The sequence below is a fragment of the Chiloscyllium plagiosum genome, unplaced genomic scaffold (assembly GCF_037043375.1).
Source record: "Chiloscyllium plagiosum isolate Xiang-an unplaced genomic scaffold, Cpla_swu_hap1 HiC_scaffold_3, whole genome shotgun sequence".
NCBI classification, from domain to species: Eukaryota; Metazoa; Chordata; class Chondrichthyes; order Orectolobiformes; family Hemiscylliidae; genus Chiloscyllium; species Chiloscyllium plagiosum.
In genome coordinates this window covers 161,584,977-161,612,969 of record NW_028270141.1, presented here as the reverse complement: position 1 = coordinate 161,612,969, position 27,993 = coordinate 161,584,977, and the positions used below count along the sequence as shown (strand labels likewise).

The following is a 27,993-nucleotide window of genomic DNA, read 5'->3' as shown; positions in this document are numbered from 1 at the left end:
TGGGGGGGACAGGACAGAGAGAGCAAGGGTTAGGGGGGGGACAGGACAGAGAGAGCAAGGGTTGGGGGGGACAGGACAGGGAGAGCAAGGGTTGGGGGGGGACAGGACAGAGACAGCAAGGGTTAGGGGGGACAGGACAGAGACAGCAAGGGTTAGGGGGGGACAGGACAGAGACAGCAAGGGTTAGGGGGGACAGGACAGGGAGAGCAAGGGTTAGTGGGGACAGGACAGAGACAGCAAGGGTTAGGGGGGGGACAGGACAGGGAGAGCAAGGGTTGGGGGGGACAGGACAGGGAGAGCAAGGGTTAGGGGGGACAGGACAGGGAGAGCAAGGGTTGGGGGGGACAGGACAGAGAGAGCAAGGGTTAGGGGGGGGACAGGACAGAGAGAGCAAGGGTTGGGGGGGACAGGACAGGGAGAGCAAGGGTTGGGGGGGACAGGACAGAGAGAGCAATGGTTAGGGGGGACAGGACAGGGAGAGCAATGGTTAGGGGGGACAGGACAGAGACAGCAATGGTTAGGGGGGGGACAGGACAGAGACAGCAAGGGTTAGTGGGGACAGGACAGAGACAGCAAGGGTTAGGGGGGGACAGGACAGGGAGAGCAAGGGTTAGGGGGGACAGGACAGAGAGAGCAAGGGTTGGGGGGGGGGGGGGAAACAGGACAGAGGGAGCAAGGGTTGGGGGGGACAGGACAGAGAGAGCAAGGGTTGGGGGGGGACAGGACAGAGAGAGCAAGGGTTAGGGGGGACAGGACAGAGAGAGCAAGGGTTAGGGGGGACAGGACAGAGAGAGCAAGGGTTGGGGAGGACAGGACAGAGAGAGCAAGTGTTAGGGAGGGGACAGGACAGAGAGAGCAAGGGTTGGGGGGGGGGGGACAGAACAGAGAGAGCAAGGGTTGGGGGGAGGGGGGGACAGGACAGAGAGAGCAAGGGTTAGGGGGGACAGGACAGAGAGAGCAAGGGTTAGGGGGGACAGGACAGAGAGAGCAAGGGTTGGGGTGGGGGGACAGGACAGAGAGAGCAAGGGTTGGGGGGGGGGAGACAGGACAGAGAGAGCAAGGGTTGGGGGAGGTAGGACAGAGAGAGCAAGGGTTGGGTGGGGGGGGACAGGACAGAGAGAGCAAGGGTTGGGGGGGGGGGGGGGACAGGACAGAGAGAGCAAGGGTTGGGGGGGGGGGGAACAGGACAGAGAGAGCAAGGGTTGAGGGGGGGGGGGGACAGGACAGAGAGAGCAAGGGTTAGGGGGTGAGACAGGACAGAGAGAGCAAGGGTTGGGGGAGGTAGGACAGAGAGAGCAAGGGTTGGGTGGGGGGGACAGGACAGAGAGAGCAAGGGTTGGGGGGGGGGGGGGGGGACAGGACAGAGAGAGAGCAAGGGTTGGGGGGGGGGGGGACAGGACAGAGAGAGCAAGGGTTAGGGGGGACAGGACAGAGAGAGCAAGGGTTGGGGGGGCAGACAGGACAGAGAGAGCAAGGGTTAGGGGACAAGACAGACATGATGCGTGCAAAAGGTGAATGGATCAAAAGGAGTGTGGATGAAGAGGAGGAAGGGGAGATGAAGAGATAGATAACGATCAAGAGACAGAGATAGCTGGGCGAGTGAGACAGAGAGTGAGGGGGAGGGAGACAGTTATGAGACAGGGTGAGAGAGACAGAGAGTGAGGGGGAGGGAGACAGTTATGAGACAGGGTGAGAGAGACAGAGAGTGAGGGGGAGGGAGACAGTTATGAGACAGGGTGAGTGAGACAGAGCGATGGGCTACAAAAAGATTTGCCTCCAGGTTCAGTGGGTAATATGGAAGGCAAATGAACTGTTGGTCTTTATTTCCAAGGGAATGGTATATAAAATCCGCAAGGCTTTGTTAATATAGAACAAGGCACTAGTCAGAATACAGCTGGAATACGGTGGACAGCGTTGGGCCCGTTATCTGAGGAAAGATAGACCGACATTGGAGACAGTCCGGAGAAAGTTCACTCAGCTGAGCCCGGGGATGGAGAGACTGTCTGACAAGGAGAGGCGAGTAGGTTGGGCCTGAACTCTTTGGAGTTTAGAAGGACGAGAGGTGACCTTATTGAAATATACAAGGTTCTGAGGGGACTTGACAGGGTCAACGCCCTTGTATGACTGTATCAGGCCAGACGGTATCGACCCAGAGTCAGAGGGCGCATATTTAAAACAGGGATGAGGATGAAGAGTTTCTTCTCTCAGAGAGGTAAATTTGCAAATGTTTTTCACCACAGAGGGCTGTCGAGCTAGGTCATTAAGTATGTCAAGGCTGAGATAGATGTTTAGTCAGGAACGGAATCAGGGCAGGAATGTGGGCTTCAAGGTTATCAGATCAGCTGTGATCTCACGGAATGGAGAAACAGACTTGATGGGCCAAATGGCCGACTTCTGGTCCCACATCTTATGAAGAGAGAGCAACAGAGAATGGGATAAGACACAGTGGTGAGGGTTACAAGAGAAACACCAGAGGGTCAAGGGGCAGGGGGAAGAGACTGGGGGGAGACTGAGAAGGATGAGGGGGGCAGATGAATAGAAGAATGGGTGGGGAGTGTAGGTGGTGCATGAGGGGGAATGCTGGGTCAGAGTGAGTGGCTGCACGTAAGAGACAGTTCGAGAGTGAGTGGGTGTGTGAGAGACAGTTCGAGAGTGAGTGAGTGAGTGTGTGAGAGAGAGAGAAAGAAAGAGAGTGAGAGAGTGAGTGAGAGAGAGAGAGACACACAGACAGAGAGAGAGAGAGAGAGAGACACACACACACAGAAAGACAGTGAGAGAGAGAGAGAGAGCGCGAGTGAGTGAGACACTCAGAGTGGGTGTATGTGAGAGACTGAGTCAAGATTAGAGTGGTGCTGCAAAAGCACAGGTCAGTCAACATCCGAATTGCAGGAAAATCGACATTTCGGGCAAAAGCCCTTCATCAGGATCTTCATCTTCTGATGAAGGGCTTTTGCCTGATACGTTGATTTTCCTGCTCCTTGGATGCTGCCTGATCTGCTGTGCTTTTCCAGCACCACTCTAATCGCCAGCATCTGCAGTCCTTACTTTTGCCGTGTGTGAGAGAGGGTGAGAGAGAGAGAGGGAGAGAGAGGGGGAGAGAGAGAGAGAGAGAGAGAGAGAGAGACAGTGTTTGTTTGTGTGTGAGACAGTCAGAGAGTGGGTGCGAGAGAGACAGACAGAGTGAATGGGTGTGTGAGAGAGACAAAGTGTGATTGGGTGTGTGTGTGTGAGTGTGAGTGAGTGAGTGAGTGAGTGAGTGAGTGAGTGAGTGAGTGAGTGAGTGAGTGAGTGAGTGAGTGAGTGAGTGAGTGAGTGAGTGAGAGAGAGAGTGAGAGAGTGAGAGAGTGAGAGACACACACACACACACACACACACACACACACACACACACAGAGTGAATGGGTGTGTGAGAGAGACAGTGTGAGATTGGGTGTGTGTGTGTGTGTGTGTGTGAGAGAGTGTGTGAGAGAGAGAGAGAGAGAGAGAGAGAGACACACACACTGAGTGAGTGGTTGTGTGTGAGAGAGACAGAGAGTGAGTGGGTGTGTGAGAGACGGGGTGAATCGGTGTGAAATAGAGACAGTGGGAGAATGAGTGAGCACGCGTGTGAGTGAGTGAGTGAGAGAGAGAGAAAACATTGAGCAAAGCAAAGGCCGCTGTTCAATTAATGACTGCGCGCGCGCACACAGAGACAGACTGACAGACACACACATATTACAGGGACAGTACAAGTCCTTCTCTCACACACAAATAATTAAGGTCACAAACACACCACCCCACGCATCCCTTCCAACTCCCCTTACATCCACAGATGCAAGACAACTCTCTCATACCTCAACACCCCCCCCCGGAGATGACACACACACACCCACACCCACACACCCATAGAGATGGTACAGTTCACACATACACCCAGACAAACATGAATAATGAACAAAACTGGTCTTTCCAAGCTGCCCTGCCATTCAAGAAGATTATCCTGGTCTGATTTCAACCTCAACTTTACATTTGTGTATCCCCCTGATAATCTTTCAACCCCTTGGTCACCAAGAATCAATCCAACTCCACCTTAAAAATATTGAAAGACTTTTCCACTGTGTTCTGAGGAAGAGAAGTCCAAAACCTTACAACCTTCAGAGCAGCAACGTTTTCGCATCAGTCTGAAATCGGTGCCCCTTTATCCTGACCCTCTGCCCTCTGGCCCAGACCCTCCCATGAGGGGAACCACCCTCTAAGCATTGACCCTGTCAAACCCTGAACAGTCCAACGTGTTTCAATGAGGTCACCTTTCATTCCTCTACACTCCAGGGAGTAGAGTTCAAACTTGTACATGAGACACTCCCTCCATCCCAGGGACCATCCCAGTGAACCTTCTCTGAGCTGCCTCCAATCAAATGGTATCTTTCCTTAATAAGGGACACAGCTGCTGACAGTTCTCCAGATGTGCTCTCCCCAGCTCCCTGTACAGTTACAGTAAGGCTCCCCTACTCTGATACTCCAACCCCCAAGACCCAACATCCCATTAGCCCTTCCTGATTACCTGCTGTACCAGCTTTCTGCACATCGCCCCCCCAAAGTCCCTGTGTGTTCCAGTGTTCTGCAGTCCCTCTCCTTTTCAATAATACTGGTCTTCTGTTCTTCCTTCCAAAATGAACAAGTTCACATTTCCCACATTATACCCCATTTGCCAACTCTTGCCCACTTACTCAACCTATCAATATCTCTCTGTAAACTGTTTGTATCCCCCTCACAACCTGCCGTTCCACCTATTCATGTGCTGTACACAAGTGCTGGCCAGTCCATTCCCTCCCTCCCTTCTCCCAGACATTAATACAGATTGTAAACAGTTGTGGTCCCAGCAATAATCCCTGTGGAACTGCACTGGTGACAGGTCACCAGCCTGAAAACAATCCCCTTATCCCCACTCCCTGTTTCCTGCCCATCAGCCAGTTCTCTATCCACACCAACACAGGGGCTCTTACACAGTGAGTTCATCTTTTGTGAGCTATCCCCATCTACCACCTTCTGGAATTCTAAATACAGCACATTTACTGGGTCCCCTCGTGTTGAGACTTTCTAAAATAAACTCTTGTTAGTCAGACACGGCTTCCCTTTCACAAAGCCATGCTGACTCTGATTAGATTATGATTTTCCAAGTCTTCTGCCACTACTTCATAAATAATTGATTCCAAAACTTTTCAAACAATAGATCAGCCTAATCGTTCCAAGCTTTTTGGCCCTCCCTCACTTTTTGCAAAGGGATGTGACATTGGCAGCTTCCAGTCTTAGCGGGTTTTGAGAAGATTTGTAGCTCAGGTTGAGGTTCTGGATGTAGGTTTGCTCGCTGAGCTGGAAGGTTCATTTCCAGACGCTTCGCCTGGAGGCCCACTGAAGATGTTACCCAGTAGGGTGATGAAACTTCTGGAAATGAATCTTCCAGCTCAGCGAGCAAACCTACATCCAGCTTCCAGTCCTCTGGTAATTCTCCAGAATTGAAGGAATTTTGGACAATTACAACCAAGGTACCTATTATATCTGTAGCTAGCTCTTTTAGGATCTGAGAATTGAGCCATCAGGGCCAGGGGAGTTCCTTGCAGCACCATTAGTTTGTCTAACCCTACTTCTCTAGTGAAGGTGTTTGTCTTGCATTCACAGTTGCCTTCCTTAAACAGTGTGTAAAATTCAAACACATTACGGTCAGTACTAGCCCAAGGTCGCTTTCAGAACGGGGTCAGTAACTATTCATAGAACATAGAACATTACAGTGCAGTACAGGCCCTTCGGCCCTCGATGTTGCGCTGCCCTGTCATACTAATCTGAAGCCCGTCCCACCTACACTATTCCACGTACGTCCATATGCCTGTCCAATGACGACTTAAATGCACTTAAACATGGCGAATCTACTACCGTTGCAGGCAAAGCATTCCATACCCTTACGACTCTCTGAGTAAAGAAACTACCTCTGACATCTGTCCTATATCTATCACCCCTCAATTTAAAGCTATGTCCCCTCGTGTTTGCCGTCACCATACTTGGAAAAAGGCTCTCCCTGTCCACCCTATCTAACCCTCTGATTGTATGTCTCTATTAAGTCACCTCTCAACCTTCTTCTCTCTAACAAGAACAGCCTCAAGGCCCTCAGCCTTTCCTCGCAAGACATTCCTTCCATACCAGGTAACATCCTGGTAAATCTCCTCTGCACCGTTTCCAAAGTTTCCACATCCTTCTTATAATGTGGTGACCAGAACTGTACACAATACTCCAGGTGTGGCCGTACCAGAGATTTGTACAGCTGCAGCATAACCTCCTGGTTCCGGAACTCGATCCCTCTATTAATAAAGGCCAAAACACTGTATGCCTTCTTAACAACCCTGTCAATCTGGGTGGCAACTTTGAAGGACCTGTGTACCTGAACACCGAGATCTCTCTGCTCATCTACACTCCCAAGAACCTTACCATTAGCTCAGTACTTTGCATTCCGTTTACTCCGACCAAAGTGAATCACCTCACACTTGTCCACATTAAACTCTATTTGCCACCTCTCAGCCCAGCTCTGCATCCTATCTATGCCTCTCTGCAACCTACTGCATCCTTCGTCACTATCCACAACTCCACCGACCTTAGTGTCATCCGCAAATTTATGAACCCACCTTCTATGCCCTCATCCAGGTCATTTATAAACATGATGAACAGCAGTGCACCCAACACCGACCCTTGCGGTACGCCGCTAGTAAATGGACACCAAGATGAACATGTTCCATCAACTACAACCCTCTGTTTTCTTTCAGCAAGCTAATTATTGCTGAAATCCATATACACCACATCAACTGGTTTATTCTCATCTACCTGTTTGGTCACTTTGTCAAAAAACTTAATAAGATTCATTAGGCACGACCTACCCTTCACAAAACCGTGCTGACTGTCCCTGATCAGATTATTCTTTTCTAAATGGTTATAAATCTTATAACCTTATCCAACACTTTATCAACAACTGCTCCAAACCAGGTTTAGGATAGTTCTGCTTACTGCCATAGTACACTGGTCTCAGAAACGGTCCCGAAAACATTCTTCCTCCAGATGACCTTTTCCAGTCTCTCTGCCGATTAACATCCCCCATGATAATTGCTGGACCTTTTGGACAAGCTACCATTATTGCTTCCTTGACACAGTGTCCTACCACATGGTTACCGTTAAGGGGCCTGTACCCAACTCTCTCAAGTGAGAGTTGCTTTTACCGTCCCTCATCTATACCCCAGGCCTGCTTCTATACCCTGGTTTCCTGAATTACTGTCACCCCTCTCTATTGTACTAACCTGCTCTTTAATTCCACCCTTTTCTAGCTTCCTTTTCTTCTGAAATGTCATATATTCTTCAGTATTCATTTCCCAATCTAGGATATCCTGTTGCTACATCTCAGTAGTGGGGACAAGATCACAGTTATTTATCTCATCTGTAGTAGAGCTCATCTGTTTTGTTTCAAATGCAGCACGGTGGCCCAGTGGTTAGCACTGCTGCACCAGGGTCCCAGGTTCAATTCCAGCCTCGGGCGACTGTCAGTGTGGTGATTGCACATTCTCCCCGTGTCTGTGTGGGTTTCCTCCGGGTGCTCCGGTTTCCTCCCACAATCCAAAGATGTGCAGATTAGGTGAATTGGGCATGCTCAATTGCCCATAGTGTTAGGTGCATTAGTTAGAGGGAAATGAGTCTGGGTGGGTTACTCTTCGGAGGGTCGGTGTGGACTAGTTGGGCTGAAGGGCCTGTTTCCACACTGTAGGGAATCTAATCTGAAAAAAATGCGTCCGCATACTGTGCCTGATGTCCTGACCTTTTCGTTTTGTGACGGTTAGTCTTACCTGCTGATTTAACCTTAGACCTGTATTTGCTGTCCCCTTCTGTCACTGTCTGTTTATCATTTCCCATACTATTTCATTTTTCTCACCACTTCCTGAATTCGGGCCCTTGCCCCCATCATTAAGCTTGAACCCTGCTCTCCCTCCCTCCCTCATGATGTGGTTCATGAGAACAGAGTGCCAGCACAGTTCAGGTGTAGACCTTCCCCACAGCACAGATCCCACTCTCCCCAGTATCAGTGCCAGTGCCCCATGAACTGAAACTCATTTTACCCACACCAGCTTTTTCAATCACACATTCACCTCTCTAATCTCATTCACCCTTTGCCAAATTGTATGTGGCTCAGCTACGAATCCAGAGATTACCACCTTTGAAGATCTGCTTCTTAATTTGGTGTCAACCTCCTTACACTGGAAACAACAAGCCATTCACTTTGTAGAAACTGGGATGAGCACGTTGTTTGTAAAATTAGTTCAAAACTTTAGGGTTCAGTGCAAAGGAGACCCGACTGGGGTTAGTGCAAGTACAATGTGCTCTAATGAAGGAGATTGTTCCCAACACTGGAAGAGACAGGTTACTGCAGTGAAAGAAAGAATGCAGTTTGAGAAATTTCCAGACCACGAAGGTTTGGTTACAATGCTGCAAATTATTCTAACAGTGAGAAAGTCCAAGCTCTCAGCTCCATCAATACTTCAGGGAAAATGCTTTACAACTCAGTGATGGGATTAAGAAAGAAACATTCAGTCAAACTAACAATTAGACAACGAAGAAAAATGTCTCTGAATATTGACAAACTGTAAAAAGTGATGGGGTTGGGGAGTCAATGAGATTTTGTTTTGCTGGATGTTTTGGAATCTTTTAAACTGCGTTATATAGAGATATTTTCATTTATTTGTATAATAAGCATCTATTTAATTGTTAGAACAAAATCTGCAGCAGCCTGGTGTGATTACAGTTCAGTGAAAGTCCATTCTGTTAAAATAAAAACAAACAAAATACTATTTGCCACGCCACATTTCGTATTGGGGTCAGATTTGTCCCATAAAAAGCACCAGCCAGGATTGTGATGACACAGAGACACACATCCCTGACAGGCCCGACAGACCACGCACAGACCCCGCACAGGGCCTCCATGACTCCTTGCAGACATGATGGGCCGACCACAGACAGGACAACACACACACAACCCCACAGGTTGCAAAAACACAATAACAAACAACAGTACAGCACAGGAAAAGTCCCTTCAGCCCACTAAGACTGCGCAAACACATGATAGCATTCTAAACTAACTTGTCTCTATGCAGTCCGTATCCTTCTGAAGAAGGGCTTATGCCCGAAACGTCAATTCTCCTGCTCCTTTGATGCTGCTTGACCTGCTGCGCTTTTCCAGCAACACATTTTTCAGCTTGTATCCTTTTATTCCCTGCCTGTTCATGTATATGTCAAGATGCCTCTGAAATGTTACTAATGTATCCAACCTCCATCACCACCACTGGCAGCCCATTCCAGTCTGGATATAAACCTAGTCTCTCACATCTCCTTTAAACTTCTCCCTTTTACCTTATACCTGTGTCCCCTAATAATTGACCTTTCTATCCTGGGAAAACGACTCTGACTGTCCATTCTATCCATGTCTCTCATCATCATATCTCGTCCATGCCCACCAGATATCAGAAATTAATCCAGTCCCATTTGCCAGCACATGGCCCATATACCCATCCAGATGTCTTTTAAATGCTGTAATTATACCAGCCTCCACCACTTCCTCTGACAGCTCATTACAAACTCGCACCATCTTGTGCATGAAAATGTTACAGTTCAATCCCTTTTGAATCTTGCCCCCTCACCTTAAAGCTATGCCCTATAGTTTGGGCTCCTCTGCCCCAGGCAAAATACCTTGGCAATTCACAGGAGTTTGAACACACATGCCAACAGGTTCAGGAACAGCTTCTTTCCTGCTGTTATTAGACCAATGAATGGACTCTAACTTCAAATAAATGTTGATCCTGCTTCACACACCTCCTGTGCAGTGTAACCTGTAAGCCTCATTCTAAGTATCCTGTGATCTGTATGTCCTTGCTTACTATACTGCCGATACTGCTTGCAAACAAAGATTTTCACTATACTTAGGTACACGTGACTGCATTAAATCAAATCAATACCCAGGCTTGGGCTGACAAGTGACAACTAACATTCATGCCAGGCTATAACTCATCAACACAAAAATCTAACCACTGCCCCTTGACATTCAATGGTGTTCCCATTGCTGAATCCCTGATTATTAACATCCTGGGGCTGATAAGATGAAAACTGAAAGAATTGTAGATGCTGCAAATCACAAACAAAGACAGAAGTTGCTGGAAAAGCTCAGCAGGTCCGGAAGCATTTGTGGAGAGAAATTACAGTTAATGTTTCAGGTTGCGTGACCCTTCCTCAGAACTGATGGTAGCTAGGGAAATGTTGGTTTACATGCAGAAGGTAGGGTGGGGGGAAGGGGGTAAGGAGTAAATGGATACAGAGCCCAAAGAGAGAGAATAGTTGGAAAAGCAAAGGAGTGGATAACGATCTAGGTAGGATGGAGAAAAGCTATTAATCGGGACTGTTAGTGGGTAACTATGGGTAAAAACAATGACTGCAGATGCTGGAAACCAGATCCTGGATTAGTGGTGCTGGAAGAGCACAGCAGTTCAGGTAGCATCCAAGGCGCAGCGAAATCGATGTTTCGGGCAAAAGGCCTAAGGGTGGGTGGGATATAATAGCAGACCATGTGATAACAAGGCCTAATGCGTGTGAGAGAGAGAGCGAGAGCGAGATTGGCCAGGGAACAGGGGAGATGCTGAAAGCCCAGGCAACAGGAAGCTCAGGGTCATTTTTTGCAGACAGAATGTAGGTGTCCTGCGAAGCTGTCACCCAGTCTGTACGTTGTTTTCCCAATGTCGAGACCATATTGTGAGCAGTGAGTGCAGTAGATTAGGTTGAGTGAAGTGCAGGTCAAGCTTTTTGTCACCTGGAAGGTGTATTTGGGCGCCTTGGATAGTGAGGAGGGACAAAGTAAACATGCAGGCTGACAGGATGGAGCCATGATGCTGTGGGGAGGTGTTAGGATTGGAGCAAGGGTGGACCAGTGTGTCCCAGATGGAATGGTCCCCGTGGAAAGCTGACAAGGAACGGGGAGGGGAATATGTGTCGGGTGGTGGCATCTCACAGGAGGTGGTGGAAATGGCAGCTAAGGTCCCTCTGGATGTGGATGCTGATGGGATGGTAGGTAAGGACAAGGGGGATACTATCGCTGTTGTGGAGGTAAGCAGGGGGTAAGGGCAGAGATACTGGAGATGGGTCAGACCCAGTTGAGGGCTCCATCAATCACAGTACAGGATAATCCTTGGTCGAGGAAGAAGGTGGACATTTCGGAGGCTCCTTGTCGAAGCTGGCCTCATTGGAACAGATGCAACAGAGATGGAGGAACCGGGAGAATGGAATAGGGCTTATCCAGGCAACTGGGTGTGAGGATGTATAGTCCAGGCAGCTGTGGGAGTCGGTGGGTTTATAGTGGATACTGGTGGCTAGACTATCCCCAGAAAGGGAAACAGGGATGTCGAGGAAGGGAAGGGAGGAATCAGAGATGGATCAGGTGAAGGTGAGACAGGGATAGAAATTGGAAGCGAAATCGATGAAGTTTTCCAATTCCGGAGAAGAGAGGGAAGTAGTACCGACAATATCATCGATATACCAGACAGTTGTGGGCTGGGGCCAGAATAGGACTGGAACAAGGAATATTCCACACATCCCACATGTAGACAGGCAGAGCTGGGGCCCATGGCCACTCCTCTGAGCTGGGTAAATGACAGGAGTTAAAAGAGAAGTCAGTCAGGGTGAGGGCGAGTTGCTCGGTTGGGCTGGAAATTCGAGGTTTGCAAGCTCCAGCTGCTTCCCCTTTACCATGGATGTGCCTGTTACTATCCCTTTCCACATCCATCCATCCCCCCAGAGTGGTCTCAGAGCTCTCTGCTTCTTCCTGGAGCAAAGGCCTGAGCTGTCCCCCCCGCTGGTCCGAGCTTATTCTTGTCACTCCAGGTGTTGAGCTCTCCCATCTCCCCTTGTTATCACAGTCTGCTATTACATACAGTCACAAACAGTCTCCATTATAACTAGTCACCCTCCTAGCTGGATGGTTATCCACTCCTTCATCTGTCCTACCATCGTGCTCTCTTGGGGCTGTATTTCCACCTATTGTTAACTCTTTATTCCCCTCCCCCCCACCCCTATCTTCAGTATTCTGTACAAACCAACCTTTCCATAGCTACCATCAGTTCTGAGGAAGGGTCACCCAATCCAAAACGTTAACTCCTGATTTCTCTCCACAGATGTGACCGGACCCACTGAGCTTTTCCAGTAATTTGTTTTTTTTCCCCCTGTGTGAGGAAACCGAAGCACCCAGAGGAAACACACGCAGACACCAGGAGAAAGTACAAACTCCACGCAGACAGTCGCCCGAGGCTGGAATTGAACCTGGGACCATGAGGCAGCAGTGCTAACCACTGAGCCACCGTGTGGTGCTGGAAAAGCACAGTAGGTCAGGCAGCATCACAGCAGCAGGAGAATCGACATTTTGGCTTAAGCCCTTCATCAGGAATGATTGCCTACAGCACATGGACTGCAGCGGTTCAAGGAGGCAGCTCATCCCCACCTTCTCAAGGGGGCAACTAGGGATGGACAATAAATGCTGGACCACATCCCATGAATTTGGGAAAAACATTGAGAGACCAATGGCACAGGGAGTGTGGGGAGGTGTTCGCAGATCCGTGGGGAAAATGCACAGGAGTATCACTAATTTCACACAACACAGGGTGGAGGGGGGTGGGGGAGGTATAGAGACAGTAGGTGGGAGGGTAATGCAGAGACAGCACAAGGTGTGGAGTTGGGAGACAGACCATCAGAAATAGGAACAGGAGTAGGCCTTTGGCCACCTGTGCCAACTCCACCATTTAGTATGGCCACGGCTGATCCGACATTCCTCACGTCCACTTTCCTGCCCTTTCCCCACAATCCTCGATTTCCCAAGTTTTCAAGAATCTCTCTCTTGCTCAGCCTCAAATATACACTAGGATTTTGCCCCCACAGCTCTCTGTGACAAGGAGTTCCAAACAGACTCAACCCCCTGGAGATAAGAAATTCCTCCTCATCTCAGCCTTAAATTGGTGCCCCTTTATCCTGACACTCTGCCCACTGGGCCCAGATCCTCCCATGAGAGGAACCATCCTCTCAGCATCGTCCCTGTCAAGCCCTTTAAGAATTTGATGAGGTCCCCTCTCATTCCTCTACACTCCAGGGAGTAGAGTCTCAAACTGTTTAACCTTTGCTCATGAGACATTCCCTCCATCCCAGGGACCATCCCAGTGAACCTTCTCTGAGCTGTCTCCAATGAAATGGTATCTTTCCTTAATAAGGGACACAGCTGTTGACAGTGCTCCAGATGTGCTCTCCCCAGCTCCCTGTACAGTTACAGTAAGGCTCCCCTACTCTGATACTCCAACCCCCTTGAAATGCTGCGATTACCTGCTGCACCTGTGTACATTACACCCCAGCATTTACCACTTACATCATCTATTAATAGCTCTCTGTAAACTGTTTGTATCCCTCTTGTAACCTGCCTTCCCACCTGTTCTTGTGTCATTTACAACCTTGGTGACAGTACATTCACCTCCGACCCCCAAGTCATTAACAGGGATTGCCTAAGACAGAGGCAGCAGCGTGGTTGGGCCAGTGTGTCTTAAAGGGAAGTGGAATCAATAAAAACTGCGACATTAGTGAAGAGCTGGTCAGTTTGGTGATGCAGGGGCTGAGCTAGAAGGATGCCAGGTTGAGTGTGAAAGACCAGCAGGAAGAGCTTAGCCCTTGTAAACAGCAGGAGTTTGACCAGCTCCACCATCAGCGAGCGGCCCTGAGCTCTCAAATGTGCTTCAGTACCTCTCCAGCCATCTCACTCTTGCTGTATTTTATTTTCCTGTCTCACTCAGCAAGCTGTCAGTCTGAAATGAAGATGAGCAGGCTCCACCAGCACCATACGGACTCTCAGTAACACGGAGCAGTGCACTGGAGCAGGGGGTGGGGGAGGGGACCGTCACAAGCCTGCTTTGCTAAATGGAGGGAATATAATCTCTCATTCTCCCACAAATTCCGGCTAGGACTGGACGAGCCCTCAACTACCATCCACTCAGACAGCTCTCCTGTGGCAGCAGCAGCAGCAGCCTCGCCTCTGCACCAACCAGTTTGCTTTCCAACCCAGGGCAGGCAGGGATACAGGAAGGCATGTGCCCTGGCAATGCAGGATCAGTAGTGTTTCCATCTCCACCCTTACAACAAGGCTCCCGCGATGACTTCGCAGGGGCAAGTGACAAAAAACACCCAACAGCAACCATCAGTGAATCGGACTCACCCCAGTCCACTCCACCGCCACGCTGACCTCCTCACCACCTTCCGAGCTACTCTCATACTTTACTGGGGGCCCAGCCGCACTGTCCCGGGACCTCCTGCGATCGGCAGGATCACCGTCCTTCAGAATCTCCACCACCCTGCTCTGGTGAATGGGATCGATGCCCTGCCAGATCGGAGAGAGAAACCACAAGCAGGTCACAGTCAGGAATCAATGAGCAAGACGGCAACAATTAATTTTGAATTGCAGGAATTAAAGGCTGAAGACTTACAGTGGTAGGCTGCAGCTGGGCAGATGAAGCAAGGGCGGGGCCAGGGGGAGGATGGAAAAGAGAGAGAGAGAGACAGACAGGCACACAAATTCAGGGTCAACAGACTCACTCCAGCTGTTAGCAAAGCAAATATAAGTTCATAAATATTCAGATATTTCCATAACTCAGTGCAAGTCAGAACTGGCAAGCAATTCCCAAGATGTGTAATTACCACAAAACACCACAAGTACTGCAGCATCCCAGACTGGTATAACCCCGGGGTACAGTACTGCAGCATCCCAGACTGGTATAACCCCGGGGTACAGTACTGCAGCATCCCAGACTGGTATAACCCCGGGGTACAGTACTGCAGCATCCCAGACTGGTATAACCCCGGGGTACAGTACTGCAGCATCCCAGACTGGTATAACCCCGGGGCACAGTACTGCAGCATCCCAGACTGGTACAACCCCGGGGCACAGTACTGCAGCATCCCAGACTGGTATAACCCCGGGGTACAGTACTGCAGCATCCCAGACTGGTATAACCCCGGGGTACAGTACTGCAGCATCCCAGACTGGTATAACCCCGGGGTACAGTACTGCAGCATCCCAGACTGGTATAACCCCGGGGTACAGTACTGCAGCATCCCAGACTGGTATAACCCCGGGGTACAGTACTGCAGCATCCCAGACTGGTATAACCCCGGGGTACAGTACTGCAGCATCCCAGACTGGTATAGCCCCGGGGTACAGTACTGCAGCATCCCAGACTGGTATAACCCCGGGGTACAGTACTGCAGCATCCCAGACTGGTACAACCCCGGGGTACAGTACTGCAGCATCCCAGACTGGTATAACCCCGGGGTACAGTACTGCAGCATCCCAGACTGGTATAACCCCGGGGTACAGTACTGCAGCATCCCAGACTGGTATAGCCCCGGGGTACAGTACTGCAGCATCCCAGACTGGTATAACCCCGGGGTACAGTACTGCAGCATCCCAGACTGGTATAACCCCGGGGTACAGTACTGCAGCATCCCAGACTGGTATAGCCCCGGGGTACAGTACTGCAGCATCCCAGACTGGTATAACCCCGGGGTACAGTACTGGGGGGGGGGGACAGGTCAGTCACGGTATAACACTAGGGTACAGTACTGGGGTGGGGACAGGTCAGTCACGGTATAACACTAGGGTACAGTACTGGGGTAGGGACAGGTCTGTCACCGTATAACCCCGGGGTACAGTACTGGGGGGGACAGGTCTGTCACTGTATAACACTGGGGTACAGTACTGGGGGGACAGGTCTGTCACGGTATAAACCGGGGGTACAGTACTGGTGGGGACAGGTCTGTCACTGTATAACCCTGGGGTACAGTACTGGGGTGGGGACAGGTCTGTCACTGTATAACCCTGGGGTACAGTACTGGGGTGGGAAAAGGTCTGTCACTGTATAACACAGGGGTACAGTACTGGGGTGGGGACAGGTCTGTCACTGTATAACACTGGGGTACAGTACTGGGGTGGGTACACGTCTGTCACTGTATAACCCTGGGGTACAGTACTGGGGTGGGGACAGGTCTGTCACTGTATAACACTGGGGTACAGTACTGGTGTGGGCGGGTCTGTCCCTGTATAACCCTGGGGTACAGTCCTGGGGCGGGGACAGGTCTGTCACTGTATAACACTGGGGTACAGTACTGAGGTGGGGACAGGTCTGTCACTGTATAACACTGGGGTACAGTACTAGGTGGGGACAGGTCTGTCACTGTATAACACTGGGGTACAGTACTGGTATGGGTCAGGTCTGTCACTGTATAACACTGGGGTACAGTACTGGGGTAGGGACAGGTCTGTCACTGTATAACACTGGGGTACTGTACTGGGGTGGGGACAGGTCTGTCACTGTATAACACTGGGGTACAGTACTGGGGTGGGGATAGGTCTGTCGCTGTATAACCCTGGGGTACAGTACTGGGGTGGGGACAGTTCTGTCACTGTATAACACTGGGGTACAGTACTGGGGTGGGGATAGGTCTGTCACTGTATAACACTGGGGTACAGTACTGGGGTGGGGTCAGGTCTGTCACTGTATAACAGTGGGGTACAGTACGGGGGTGGGGGACAGGTCTGTCACAGTATAACACTGGGGTACAGTACTGGGGTGGGGACAGGTCTGTCACTGTATAACACTGGGCTACAGTACTGGGATGGAGACAGGTCTGTCACTGTATAACACTGGGGTACAGTACTGGTGGGGACAGGTCTGTCACTGTATAACACTGGGGTACAGTACGGGGGTGGGGGACAGGTCTGTCACAGTATAACACTGGGGTACAGTACTGGGGTGGGGACAGGTCTGTCACTGTATAACACTGGGCTACAGTACTGGGATGGAGACAGGTCTGTCACTGTATAACACTGGGGTACAGTACTGGTGGGGACAGGTCTGTCACTGTATAACACTGGGGTACAGTACTGGGGTGGGGACAGGTCTGTCACTGTATAACACTGGGCTACAGTACTGGGATGGAGACAGGTCTGTCACTGTATAACACTGGGGTACAGTACTGGTGGGGACAGGTCTGTCACAGTATAACACTGGGGTACAGTACTGGGGTGGGGACAGGTCTGTCACTGTATAACACTGGGCTACAGTACTGGGATGGAGACAGGTCTGTCACTGTATAACACTGGGGTACAGTACTGGTGGGGACAGGTCTGTCACTGTATAACACTGGGGTACAGTACTGGGGTGGGGACAGGTCTGTCACTGCATAACACTGGGGTACTGTACTGGTGGGGACAGGTCTGTCACTGTATAACACTGGGGTACAGTACTGGTGGGGACAGGTCTGTCACTGTATAACACTGGGGTACAGTACTGGTGGGGACAGGTCTGTCACGGTATAACACTGCAGTACAGTACTGAGGTGGGGACAGGTCTGTCACTGTATAACACTGCGATACAGTACTGGGGTGGGGACAGGTCTGTCACTGTATAACCCTGGGGTACAGTACTGGGGTGGGGACAGGTCTGTCACTGTATAACCCTGGGGTACAGTACTGGGGTGGGAAAAGGTCTGTCACTGTATAACACTGGGGTACAGTACTGGGGTGGGGACAGGTCTGTCACTGTATAACACTGGGGTACAGTACTGGGGTGGGTACACGTCTGTCACTGTATAACCCTGGGGTACAGTACTGGGGTGGGGACAGGTCTGTCACTGTATAACACAGCGGTACAGTACTGAGGTAGGGACAGGTCTGTCACTGTATAACACTGGGGTACAGTACTGGTGTGGGCGGGTCTGTCCCTGTATAACCCTGGGGTACAGTCCTGGGTCGGGGACAGGTCTGTCACTGTATAACACTGGGGTACAGTACTGAGGTGGGGACAGGTCTGTCACTGTATAACACTGGGGTACAGTACTAGGTGGGGACAGGTCTGTCACTGTATAACACTGGGGTACAGTACTGGTATGGGTCAGGTCTGTCACTGTATAACACTGGGGTACAGTACTGGGGTAGGGACAGGTCTGTCACTGTATAACACTGGGGTACTGTACTGGGGTGGGGATAGGTCTGTCGCTGTATAACCCTGGGGTACAGTACTGGGGTGGGGACAGGTCTGTCACTGTATAACACTGGGGTACAGTACTGGGGTGGGGATAGGTCTGTCACTGTATAACACTGGGGTACAGTACTGGGGTGGGGTCAGGTCTGTCACTGTTTAACAGTGGGGTACAGTACGGGGGTGGGGGACAGGTCCATCACAGTATAACACTGGGGTACAGTACTGGGGTGGGGACAGGTCTGTCACTGTATAACACTGGGCTACAGCACTGGGATGGAGACAGGTCTGTCGCTGTATAACCCTGGGGTACAGTACTGGGGTGGGGACAGGTCTGTCACTGTATAACACTGGGGTACAGTACTGGGGTGGGGTCAGGTCTGTCACTGTTTAACAGTGGGGTACAGTACGGGGGTGGGGGACAGGTCTATCACAGTATAACACTGGGGTACAGTACTGGGGTGGGGACAGGTCTGTCACTGTATAACACTGGGCTACAGTACTGGGATGGAGACAGGTCTGTCACTGTATAACACTGGGCTACAGTACTGGGGTGGGGACAGGTCTGTCACTGTATAACATTGGGGTACAGTACTGGTGGGGACAGGTCTGTCACTGTATAACACTGGGGTACAGTACTGGGGTGGGGGACAGGTCTGTCACAGTATAACACTGTGATACAGAACTGGTGGGGACAGGTCTGTCACTGCATAACACTGGGGTACTGTACTGGTGGGGACAGGTCTGTCACTGTATAACCCTGGGGTACAGTACTGGTGGGGACAGGTCTGTCACTGTATAACACTGGGGTACAGTACTGGTGGGGACAGGTCTGTCACTGTATAACACTGGGGTACTGTACTGGTGGGGACAGGTCTGTCACTGTATAACCCTGGGGTACAGTACTGGTGGGGACAGGTCTGTCACTGTATAACACTGGGGTACAGTACTGGTGGGGACAGGTCTGTCGCTGTATAACCCTGGGGTACAGTACTGGTGGGGACAGGTCTGTCGCTGTATAACCCTGGGGTACAGTACTGGGGTGGGGTCAGGTCTGTCACTGTATAACCCTGGGCTACAGTACTGGGGTGGGGATAGGTCTGTCGCTGTATAACAGTGGGGTACAGTCCTGGGGTGGGGATAGGTCTGTCGCTGTATAACAGTGGGATACAGTACTGGGGTGGGGACAGGTCTGTCACGGTATCACCCTGGGCTACAGTACTGGGGTGGGGACAGGTAAGATACTGTATAACACTGGGGTACAGTACTGGGGTGGGGACAGGCCTATCACTGTATAACACTGGGGTACAGTACTGGGGTGGGGACAGGTAAGTTACTGTATAACACTGGGGTACAGTACTTGGGTGGGGACAGGCCTATCACTGTATAACACAGGGATACAGTACTGGGGTGGGGACAGGTCTGTTACTGTATAACACTGGGGTGCAGTACTGGGGTGGGGACAGGTCTGTCACTGTATAACACAGGGATACAGTACTGGGGTGGGGACAGGTCTGTTACTGTATAACACTGGGGTGCAGTACTGGGGTGGGGACAGGTCTGTCACTGTATAACACAGGGATACAGTACTGGTGGGGACAGGTCTGTCAATGTATAACACTGGGGTACAGAAATGGGGGTGGGGACAGGTCTGTTACTGTATAACACTGGGGTACAGTACTGGGGTGAGGACAGGTCTGTCACTGTATTACACTGGGGCACAGTACCAGTGGGGACAGGTCTGTCACTGTATAACACTGGGATACATTACTGGGGTGGGGACAGGTGTGTCATTGTATAACACTGGGGTACAGGACTGGGGTGGGGATGGGTCTGTCACTATATAACCCTGGGGTACATTACTGGGGTCGGGACAGGCCTGTCACTGTATAAAACTGGGATACGTTACTGGGGTGGGGACAGGTCTGTCACTGAATAACACTGGGGTACAGTACTGGGATGGGGACAGGTCTGTCGTTGCATAACACTGGGGTACAGAACTGGGGTGGGGACAGGTCTGTCACTGTATAACACTGGGGTACAGTACCGGTGGGGACAGGTGTGCCACTGTATAACACTGGGGTACAGTACTGGGGTGGGGACTGGTGTGTCACTGTATAACACTGGGGTACAGTACCGGTGGGGACAGGTGTGCCACTGTATAACACTGGGGTACAGTACTGGGGTGGGGACTGGTGTGTCACTGTATAACACTGCAGTACAGAAATGGGGTGGGGACAAGTGTGTCACTGTATAACCCTGGGGTACATTACTGGGGTCGGGACAGGCCTGTCACTGTATAAAACTGGGATACGTTACTGGGGTGGGGACAGGGCTGTCACTGTATAACACTGGGGTACAGAACTGGGGTGGGGACAGGTCTGTCACTGTATAACACTGGGGTACAGAACTGGGGTGGGGACAGGTCTGTCACTGTATAACACTGGGGTACAGTACCGGTGGGGACAGGTCTGTCACTGTATAACACTGGGGTACAGAACTGGGGTGGGTACACGTCTGTCACTGTATAACCCTGGGGTACAGTACTGGGGTGGGGACAGGTCTGTCACTGTATAACACAGCGGTACAGTACTGAGGTAGGGACAGGTCTGTCACTGTATAACACTGGGGTACAGTACTGGTGTGGGCGGGTCTGTCCCTGTATAACCCTGGGGTACAGTCCTGGGGCGGGGACAGGTCTGTCACTGTATAACACTGGGGTACAGTACTGAGGTGGGGACAGGTCTGTCACTGTATAACACTGGGGTACAGTACTAGGTGGGGACAGGTCTGTCACTGTATAACACTGGGGTACAGTACTGGTATGGGTCAGGTCTGTCACTGTATAACACTGGGGTACAGTACTGGGGTAGGGACAGGTCTGTCACTGTATAACACTGGGGTACTGTACTGGGGTGGGGACAGGTCTGTCACTGTATAACACTGGGGTACAGTACGGGGGTGGGGGACAGGTCTGTCACAGTATAACACTGGGGTACAGTACTGGGGTGGGGACAGGTCTGTCACTGTATAACACTGGGCTACAGTACTGGGATGGAGACAGGTCTGTCACTGTATAACACTGGGCTACAGTACTGGGGTGGGGACAGGTCTGTCACTTTATAACCCTGGGGTACAGTACTGGGGTGGGGACAGGTCTGTCACTGTATAACACAGCGGTACAGTACTGAGGTAGGGACAGGTCTGTCACTGTATAACACTGGGGTACAGTACTGGTGTGGGCGGGTCTGTCCCTGTATAACCCTGGGGTACAGTCCTGGGGCGGGGACAGGTCTGTCACTGTATAACACTGGGGTACAGTACTGAGGTGGGGACAGGTCTGTCACTGTATAACACTGGGGTACAGTACTAGGTGGGGACAGGTTTGTCACTGTATAACACTGGGGTACAGTACTGGTATGGGTCAGGTCTGTCACTGTATAACACTGGGGTACAGTACTGGGGTAGGGACAGGTCTGTCACTGTATAACACTGGGGTACTGTACTGGGGTGGGGATAGGTCTGTCGCTGTATAACCCTGGGGTACAGTACTGGGGTGGGGACAGGTCTGTCACTGTATAACACTGGGGTACAGTACTGGGGTGGGGATAGGTCTGTCACTGTATAACACTGGGGTACAGTACTGGGGTGGGGTCAGGTCTGTCACTGTTTAACAGTGGGGTACAGTACGGGGGTGGGGGACAGGTCTATCACAGTATAACACTGGGGTACAGTACTGGGGTGGGGACAGGTCTGTCACTGTATAACACTGGGCTACAGTACTGGGATGGAGACAGGTCTGTCACTGTATAACACTGGGCTACAGTACTGGGGTGGGGACAGGTCTGTCACTGTATAACACTGGGGTACAGTACTGGTGGGGACAGGTCTGTCACTGTATAACACTGGGGTACAGTACTGGGGTGGGGGACAGGTCTGTCACAGTATAACACTGTGATACAGAACTGGTGGGGACAGGTCTGTCACTGCATAACACTGGGGTACTGTACTGGTGGGGACAGGTCTGTCACTGTATAACCCTGGGGTACAGTACTGGTGGGGACAGGTCTGTCACTGTATAACACTGGGGTACAGTACTGGTGGGGACAGGTCTGTCACTGTATAACACTGGGGTACTGTACTGGTGGGGACAGGTCTGTCACTGTATAACCCTGGGGTACAGTACTGGTGGGGACAGGTCTGTCACTGTATAACACTGGGGTACAGTACTGGTGGGGACAGGTCTGTCGCTGTATAACCCTGGGGTACAGTACTGGTGGGGACAGGTCTGTCGCTGTATAACCCTGGGGTACAGTACTGGGGTGGGGTCAGGTCTGTCACTGTATAACCCTGGGCTACAGTACTGGGGTGGGGATAGGTCTGTCGCTGTATAACAGTGGGGTACAGTCCTGGGGTGGGGATAGGTCTGTCGCTGTATAACAGTGGGATACAGTACTGGGGTGGGGACAGGTCTGTCACGGTATCACCCTGGGCTACAGTACTGGGGTGGGGACAGGTAAGTTACTGTATAACACTGGGGTACAGTACTGGGGTGGGGACAGGCCTATCACTGTATAACACAGGGATACAGTACTGGGGTGGGGACAGGTCTGTCACGGTATCACCCTGGGCTACAGTACTGGGGTGGGGACAGGTCTGTCACTGTATAACACAGGGATACAGTACAGGGGTGGGGACAGGTCTGTTACTGTATAACACTGGGGTGCAGTACTGGGGTGGGGACAGGTCTGTCACTGTATAACACAGGGATACAGTACTGGTGGGGACAGGTCTGTCAATGTATAACACTGGGGTACAGAAATGGGGGTGGGGACAGGTCTGTCACTGTACAACACTGCGGTACAGTACTGGGGTGGGGACAGGTCTGTTACTGTATAACACTGGGGTACAGTACTGGGGTGAGGACAGGTCTGTCACTGTATTACACTGGGGCACAGTACCAGTGGGGACAGGTCTGTCACTGTATAACACTGGGATACATTACTGGGGTGGGGACAGGTGTGTCATTGTATAACACTGGGGTACAGGACTGGGGTGGGGATGGGTCTGTCACTATATAACCCTGGGGTACATTACTGGGTCGGGACAGGCCTGTCACTGTATAAAACTGGGATACGTTACTGGGGTGGGGACAGGTCTGTCACTGAATAACACTGGGGTACAGTACTGGGATGGGGACAGGTCTGTCGTTGCATAACACTGGGGTACAGAACTGGGGTGGGGACAGGTCTGTCACTGTATAACACTGGGGTACAGTACCGGTGGGGACAGGTGTGCCACTGTATAACACTGGGGTACAGTACTGGGGTGGGGACTGGTGTGTCACTGTATAACACTGCAGTACAGAAATGGGGTGGGGACAAGTGTGTCACTGTATAACCCTGGGGTACATTACTGGGGTCGGGACAGGCCTGCCACTGTATAAAACTGGGATACGTTACTGGGGTGGGGACAGGGCTGTCACTGTATAACACTGGGGTACAGAACTGGGGTGGGGACAGGTCTGTCACTGTATAACACTGGGGTACAGTACCGGTGGGGACAGGTCTGTCACTGTATAACACTGGGGTACAGAACTGGGGTGGGTACACGTCTGTCACTGTATAACCCTGGGGTACAGTACTGGGGTGGGGACAGGTCTGTCACTGTATAACACAGCGGTACAGTACTGAGGTAGGGACAGGTCTGTCACTGTATAACACTGGGGTACAGTACTGGTGTGGGCGGGTCTGTCCCTGTATAACCCTGGGGTACAGTTCTGGGGCGGGGACAGGTCTGTCACTGTATAACACTGGGGTACAGTACTGAGGTGGGGACAGGTCTGTCACTGTATAACACTGGGGTACAGTACTAGGCGGGGACAGGTCTGTCACTGTATAACACTGGGGTACAGTACTGGTATGGGTCAGGTGTGTCACTGTTTAACACTGGGGTACAGTACTGGGGTAGGGACAGGTCTGTCACTGTATAACACTGGGGTACTGTACTGGGGTGGGGACAGGTCTGTCACTGTATAACACTGGGGTACAGTACTGGGGTGGGGATAGGTCTGTCGCTGTATAACCTGGGGTACAGTACTGGGGTGGGGACAGGTCTGTCACTGTATAACACTGGGGTACAGTACTGGGGTGGGGATAGGTCTGTCACTGTATAACACTGGGGTACAGTACTGGGGTGGGGTCAGGTCTGTCACTGTATAACAGTGGGGTACAGTACGGGGGTGGGGGACAGGTCTGTCACAGTATAACACTGGGGTACAGTACTGGGGTGGGGACAGGTCTGTCACTGTATAACACTGGGCTACAGTACTGGGATGGAGACAGGTCTGTCACTGTATAACACTGGGCTACAGTACTGGGGTGGGGACAGGTCTGTCACTGTATAACACTGGGGTACAGTACTGGTGGGGACAGGTCTGTCACTGTATAACACTGGGGTACAGTACTGGGGTGGGGGACAGGTCTGTCACAGTATAACACTGTGATACAGAACTGGTGGGGACAGGTCTGTCACTGCATAACACTGGGGTACTGTACTGGTGGGGACAGGTCTGTCACTGTATAACCCTGGGGTACAGTACTGGTGGGGACAGGTCTGTCACTGTATAACACTGGGGTACAGTACTGGTGGGGACAGGTCTGTCACTGTATAACACTGGGGTACAGTACTGGTGGGGACAGGTCTGTCACTGCATAACACTGGGGTACTGTACTGGTGGGGACAGGTCTGTCACTGTATAACCCTGGAGTACAGTACTGGTGGGGACAGGTCTGTCACTGTATAACACTGGGGTACAGTACTGGTGGGGACAGGTCTGTCACTGTATAACCCTGGGGTACAATACTGGTGGGGACAGGTCTGTCACTGTATAACACTGGGCTACAGTACTGGTGGGGACAGGTCTGTCGCTGTATAACCCTGGGGTACAGTACTGGTGGGGACAGGTCTGTCGCTGTATAACCCTGGGGTACAGTACTGGGGTGGGGTCAGGTCTGTCACTGTATAACCCTGGGCTACAGTCCTGGGGTGGGGATAGGTCTGTCGCTGTATAACAGTGGGATACAGTACTGGGGTGGGGACAGGTCTGTCACGGTATCACCCTGGGCTACAGTACTGGGGTGGGGACAGGTAAGTTACTGTATAACACTGGGGTACAGTACTGGGGTGGGGACAGGCCTATCACTGTATAACACAGGGATACAGTACTGGGGTGGGGACAGGTCTGTCACGGTATCACCCTGGGCTACAGTACTGGGGTGGGGACAGGTAAGTTACTGTATAACACTGGGGTACAGTACTTGGGTGGGGACAGGCCTATCACTGTATAACACAGGGATACAGTACTGGGGTGGGGACAGGTCTGTTACTGTATAACACTGGGGTGCAGTACTGGGGTGGGGACAGGTCTGTCACTGTATAACACAGGGATACAGTACTGGGGTGGGGACAGGTCTGTTACTGTATAACACTGGGGTGCAGTACTGGGGTGGGGACAGGTCTGTCACTGTATAACACAGGGATACAGTACTGGTGGGGACAGGTCTGTCAATGTATAACACTGGGGTACAGAAATGGGGGTGGGGACAGGTCTGTCACTGTACAACACTGCGGTACAGTACTGGGGTGGGGACAGGTCTGTTACTGTATAACACTGGGGTACAGTACTGGGGTGAGGACAGGTCTGTCACTGTATTACACTGGGGCACAGTACTAGTGGGGACAGGTCTGTCACTGTATAACACTGGGATACATTACTGGGGTGGGGACAGGTGTGTCATTGTATAACACTGGGGTACAGGACTGGGGTGGGGATGGGTCTGTCACTATATAACCCTGGGGTACATTACTGGGGTCGGGACAGGCCTGTCACTGTATAAAACTGGGATACGTTACAGGGGTGGGGACAGGTCTGTCACTGAATAACACTGGGGTACAGTACTGGGATGGGGACAGGTCTGTCGTTGCATAACACTGGGGTACAGTACTGGGCTGGGGACTGGTGTGTCACTGTATAACACTGGGGTACAGAACTGGGGTGGGGACAGGTCTGTCACTGTATAACACTGGGGTACAGTACCGGTGGGGACAGGTGTGCCACTGTATAACACTGGGGTACAGTACTGGGGTGGGGACTGGTGTGTCACTGTATAACACTGCAGTACAGAAATGGGGTGGGGACAAGTGTGTCACTGTATAACCCTGGGGTACATTACTGGGGTCGGGACAGGCCTGTCACTGTATAAAACTGGGATACGTTACTGGGGTGGGGACAGGGCTGTCACTGTATAAAACTGGGGTACAGTACTGGGGTGGGGACAGGGCTGTCACTGTATAAAACTGGGGTACAGTACTGGGATGGGGACAGGTCTGTCACTGTATAACACTGGGGTACAGTACCGGTGAGGACAGGTCTGTCACTGTATAACACTGGGGTACAGTACCGGTGGGGACAGGTCTGTCACTGTATAACACTGGGGTACAGAACTGGGGTGGGGACAGGTCTGTCACTGTATAACACTGGGGTACAGTACCGGTGGGGACAGGTCTGTCACTGTATAACACTGGGGTACAGTACCGGTGGGGACAGGTGTGCCACTGTATAACACTGGGGTACAGTACTGGGGTGGGGACTGGTGTGTCACTGTATAACACTGCAGTACAGAAATGGGGTGGGGACAAGTGTGTCACTGTATAACCCTGGGGTACAGTCCTGGGGTGGGGAGAGGTCTGTTACTGTATAACACTGGGGTATTGTACTGGGGTGGGGAAAGGTCTGTCACTATATAACAGTGGGGTACAGTACTGGGGTGGGGGACAGGTGTGTTACTGTAAAATACTGCGGTACACTACTGGTGGGGACAGGTCTGTCACTGTATAACACTGGGGTACAGTACTGGGGTGGGGAGAGGTCTGTCGCTGTATAACACTGGGGTACAGTAGTGGTGGGGACAGGTGTGTTAATGTATAACACTGGGATACAGTACTGGGGTGGGGACAGGTCTGTCACTGTATAACACTGGGGTATAGTACAGGTGGGGGACAGGTCTGTCACTGTATAACACTGGGGCACAGTACTGGGGTGTGGAAAGGCCTGTCGCTGTCTAACAATGGGGCATAGCACTGGTGGGGACAGGTCTGTTGCTGTATAACACTGGGGTGGGGACGGGTGTCACTGTATAACACTGGGGTACAGTACTGGTGGGGACAGGTGTGTCACTGTATAACACTGGGGTACAGAACTGGGGTGGGGACAGGTGTGTCACTATATAACCCTGGGGTACAGTACTGGGGTTGGGACAGGTATGTTAGTGTATAACACTGGGTTACAGTACTGGGGTGTGGACAGGTGTGTCACTGTATAACAGTGGGATACAGTACTGGGGTGGGGACAGGCCTGTCACTGTATAACACTGGGGTACAGCACTGGGGTGGGGACAGGTCTGTTGCTGTATAACACTGGGGTACAGAACTTGTGGGGACAGGCCTGTCACTGTATAACACTGGTACAGTACTGGGGTGGGGACAGGTCTGTTGCTGTATAGCACTGGGGTACAGTAGTGGTGGGGACGGGTCTGTCGTGGTATAACACTGGGGTACAGTACTGGTGGGGACAGGTCTGTCACTGTATAACCCTGGGGTACAGTACTGGTGGGGACAGGTCTGTCGCTGTATAACCCTGGGGTACAGTACTGGTGGGGACAGGTCTGTCGCTGTATAACCCTGGGGTACAGTACTGGGGTGGGGTCAGGTCTGTCACTGTATAACCCTGGGCTACAGTACTGGGGTGGGGATAGGTCTGTCGCTGTATAACAGTGGGGTACAGTCCTGGGGTGGGGATAGGTCTGTCGCTGTATAACAGTGGGAT

The 27,993-nt window shown here is 51.5% G+C and overlaps 1 protein-coding gene across 1 annotated transcript in view; it reads right to left on the bottom strand.

Moving 5' to 3' along the window:
• Positions 1–27,993, bottom strand: part of klc1b (kinesin light chain 1b) — a 94,311-nt gene that overhangs the window by 35,228 nt on the left and 31,090 nt on the right. The window contains exons 10-11 of the mRNA XM_087976827.1: positions 14,556–14,570; positions 14,288–14,449 (exon numbers count right to left, since the gene is read on the bottom strand). Of these exons, the coding sequence (XP_087832953.1) occupies positions 14,288–14,449; positions 14,556–14,570 (177 nt within the window). The remainder of the gene's footprint in view (positions 1–14,287; positions 14,450–14,555; positions 14,571–27,993) is intronic.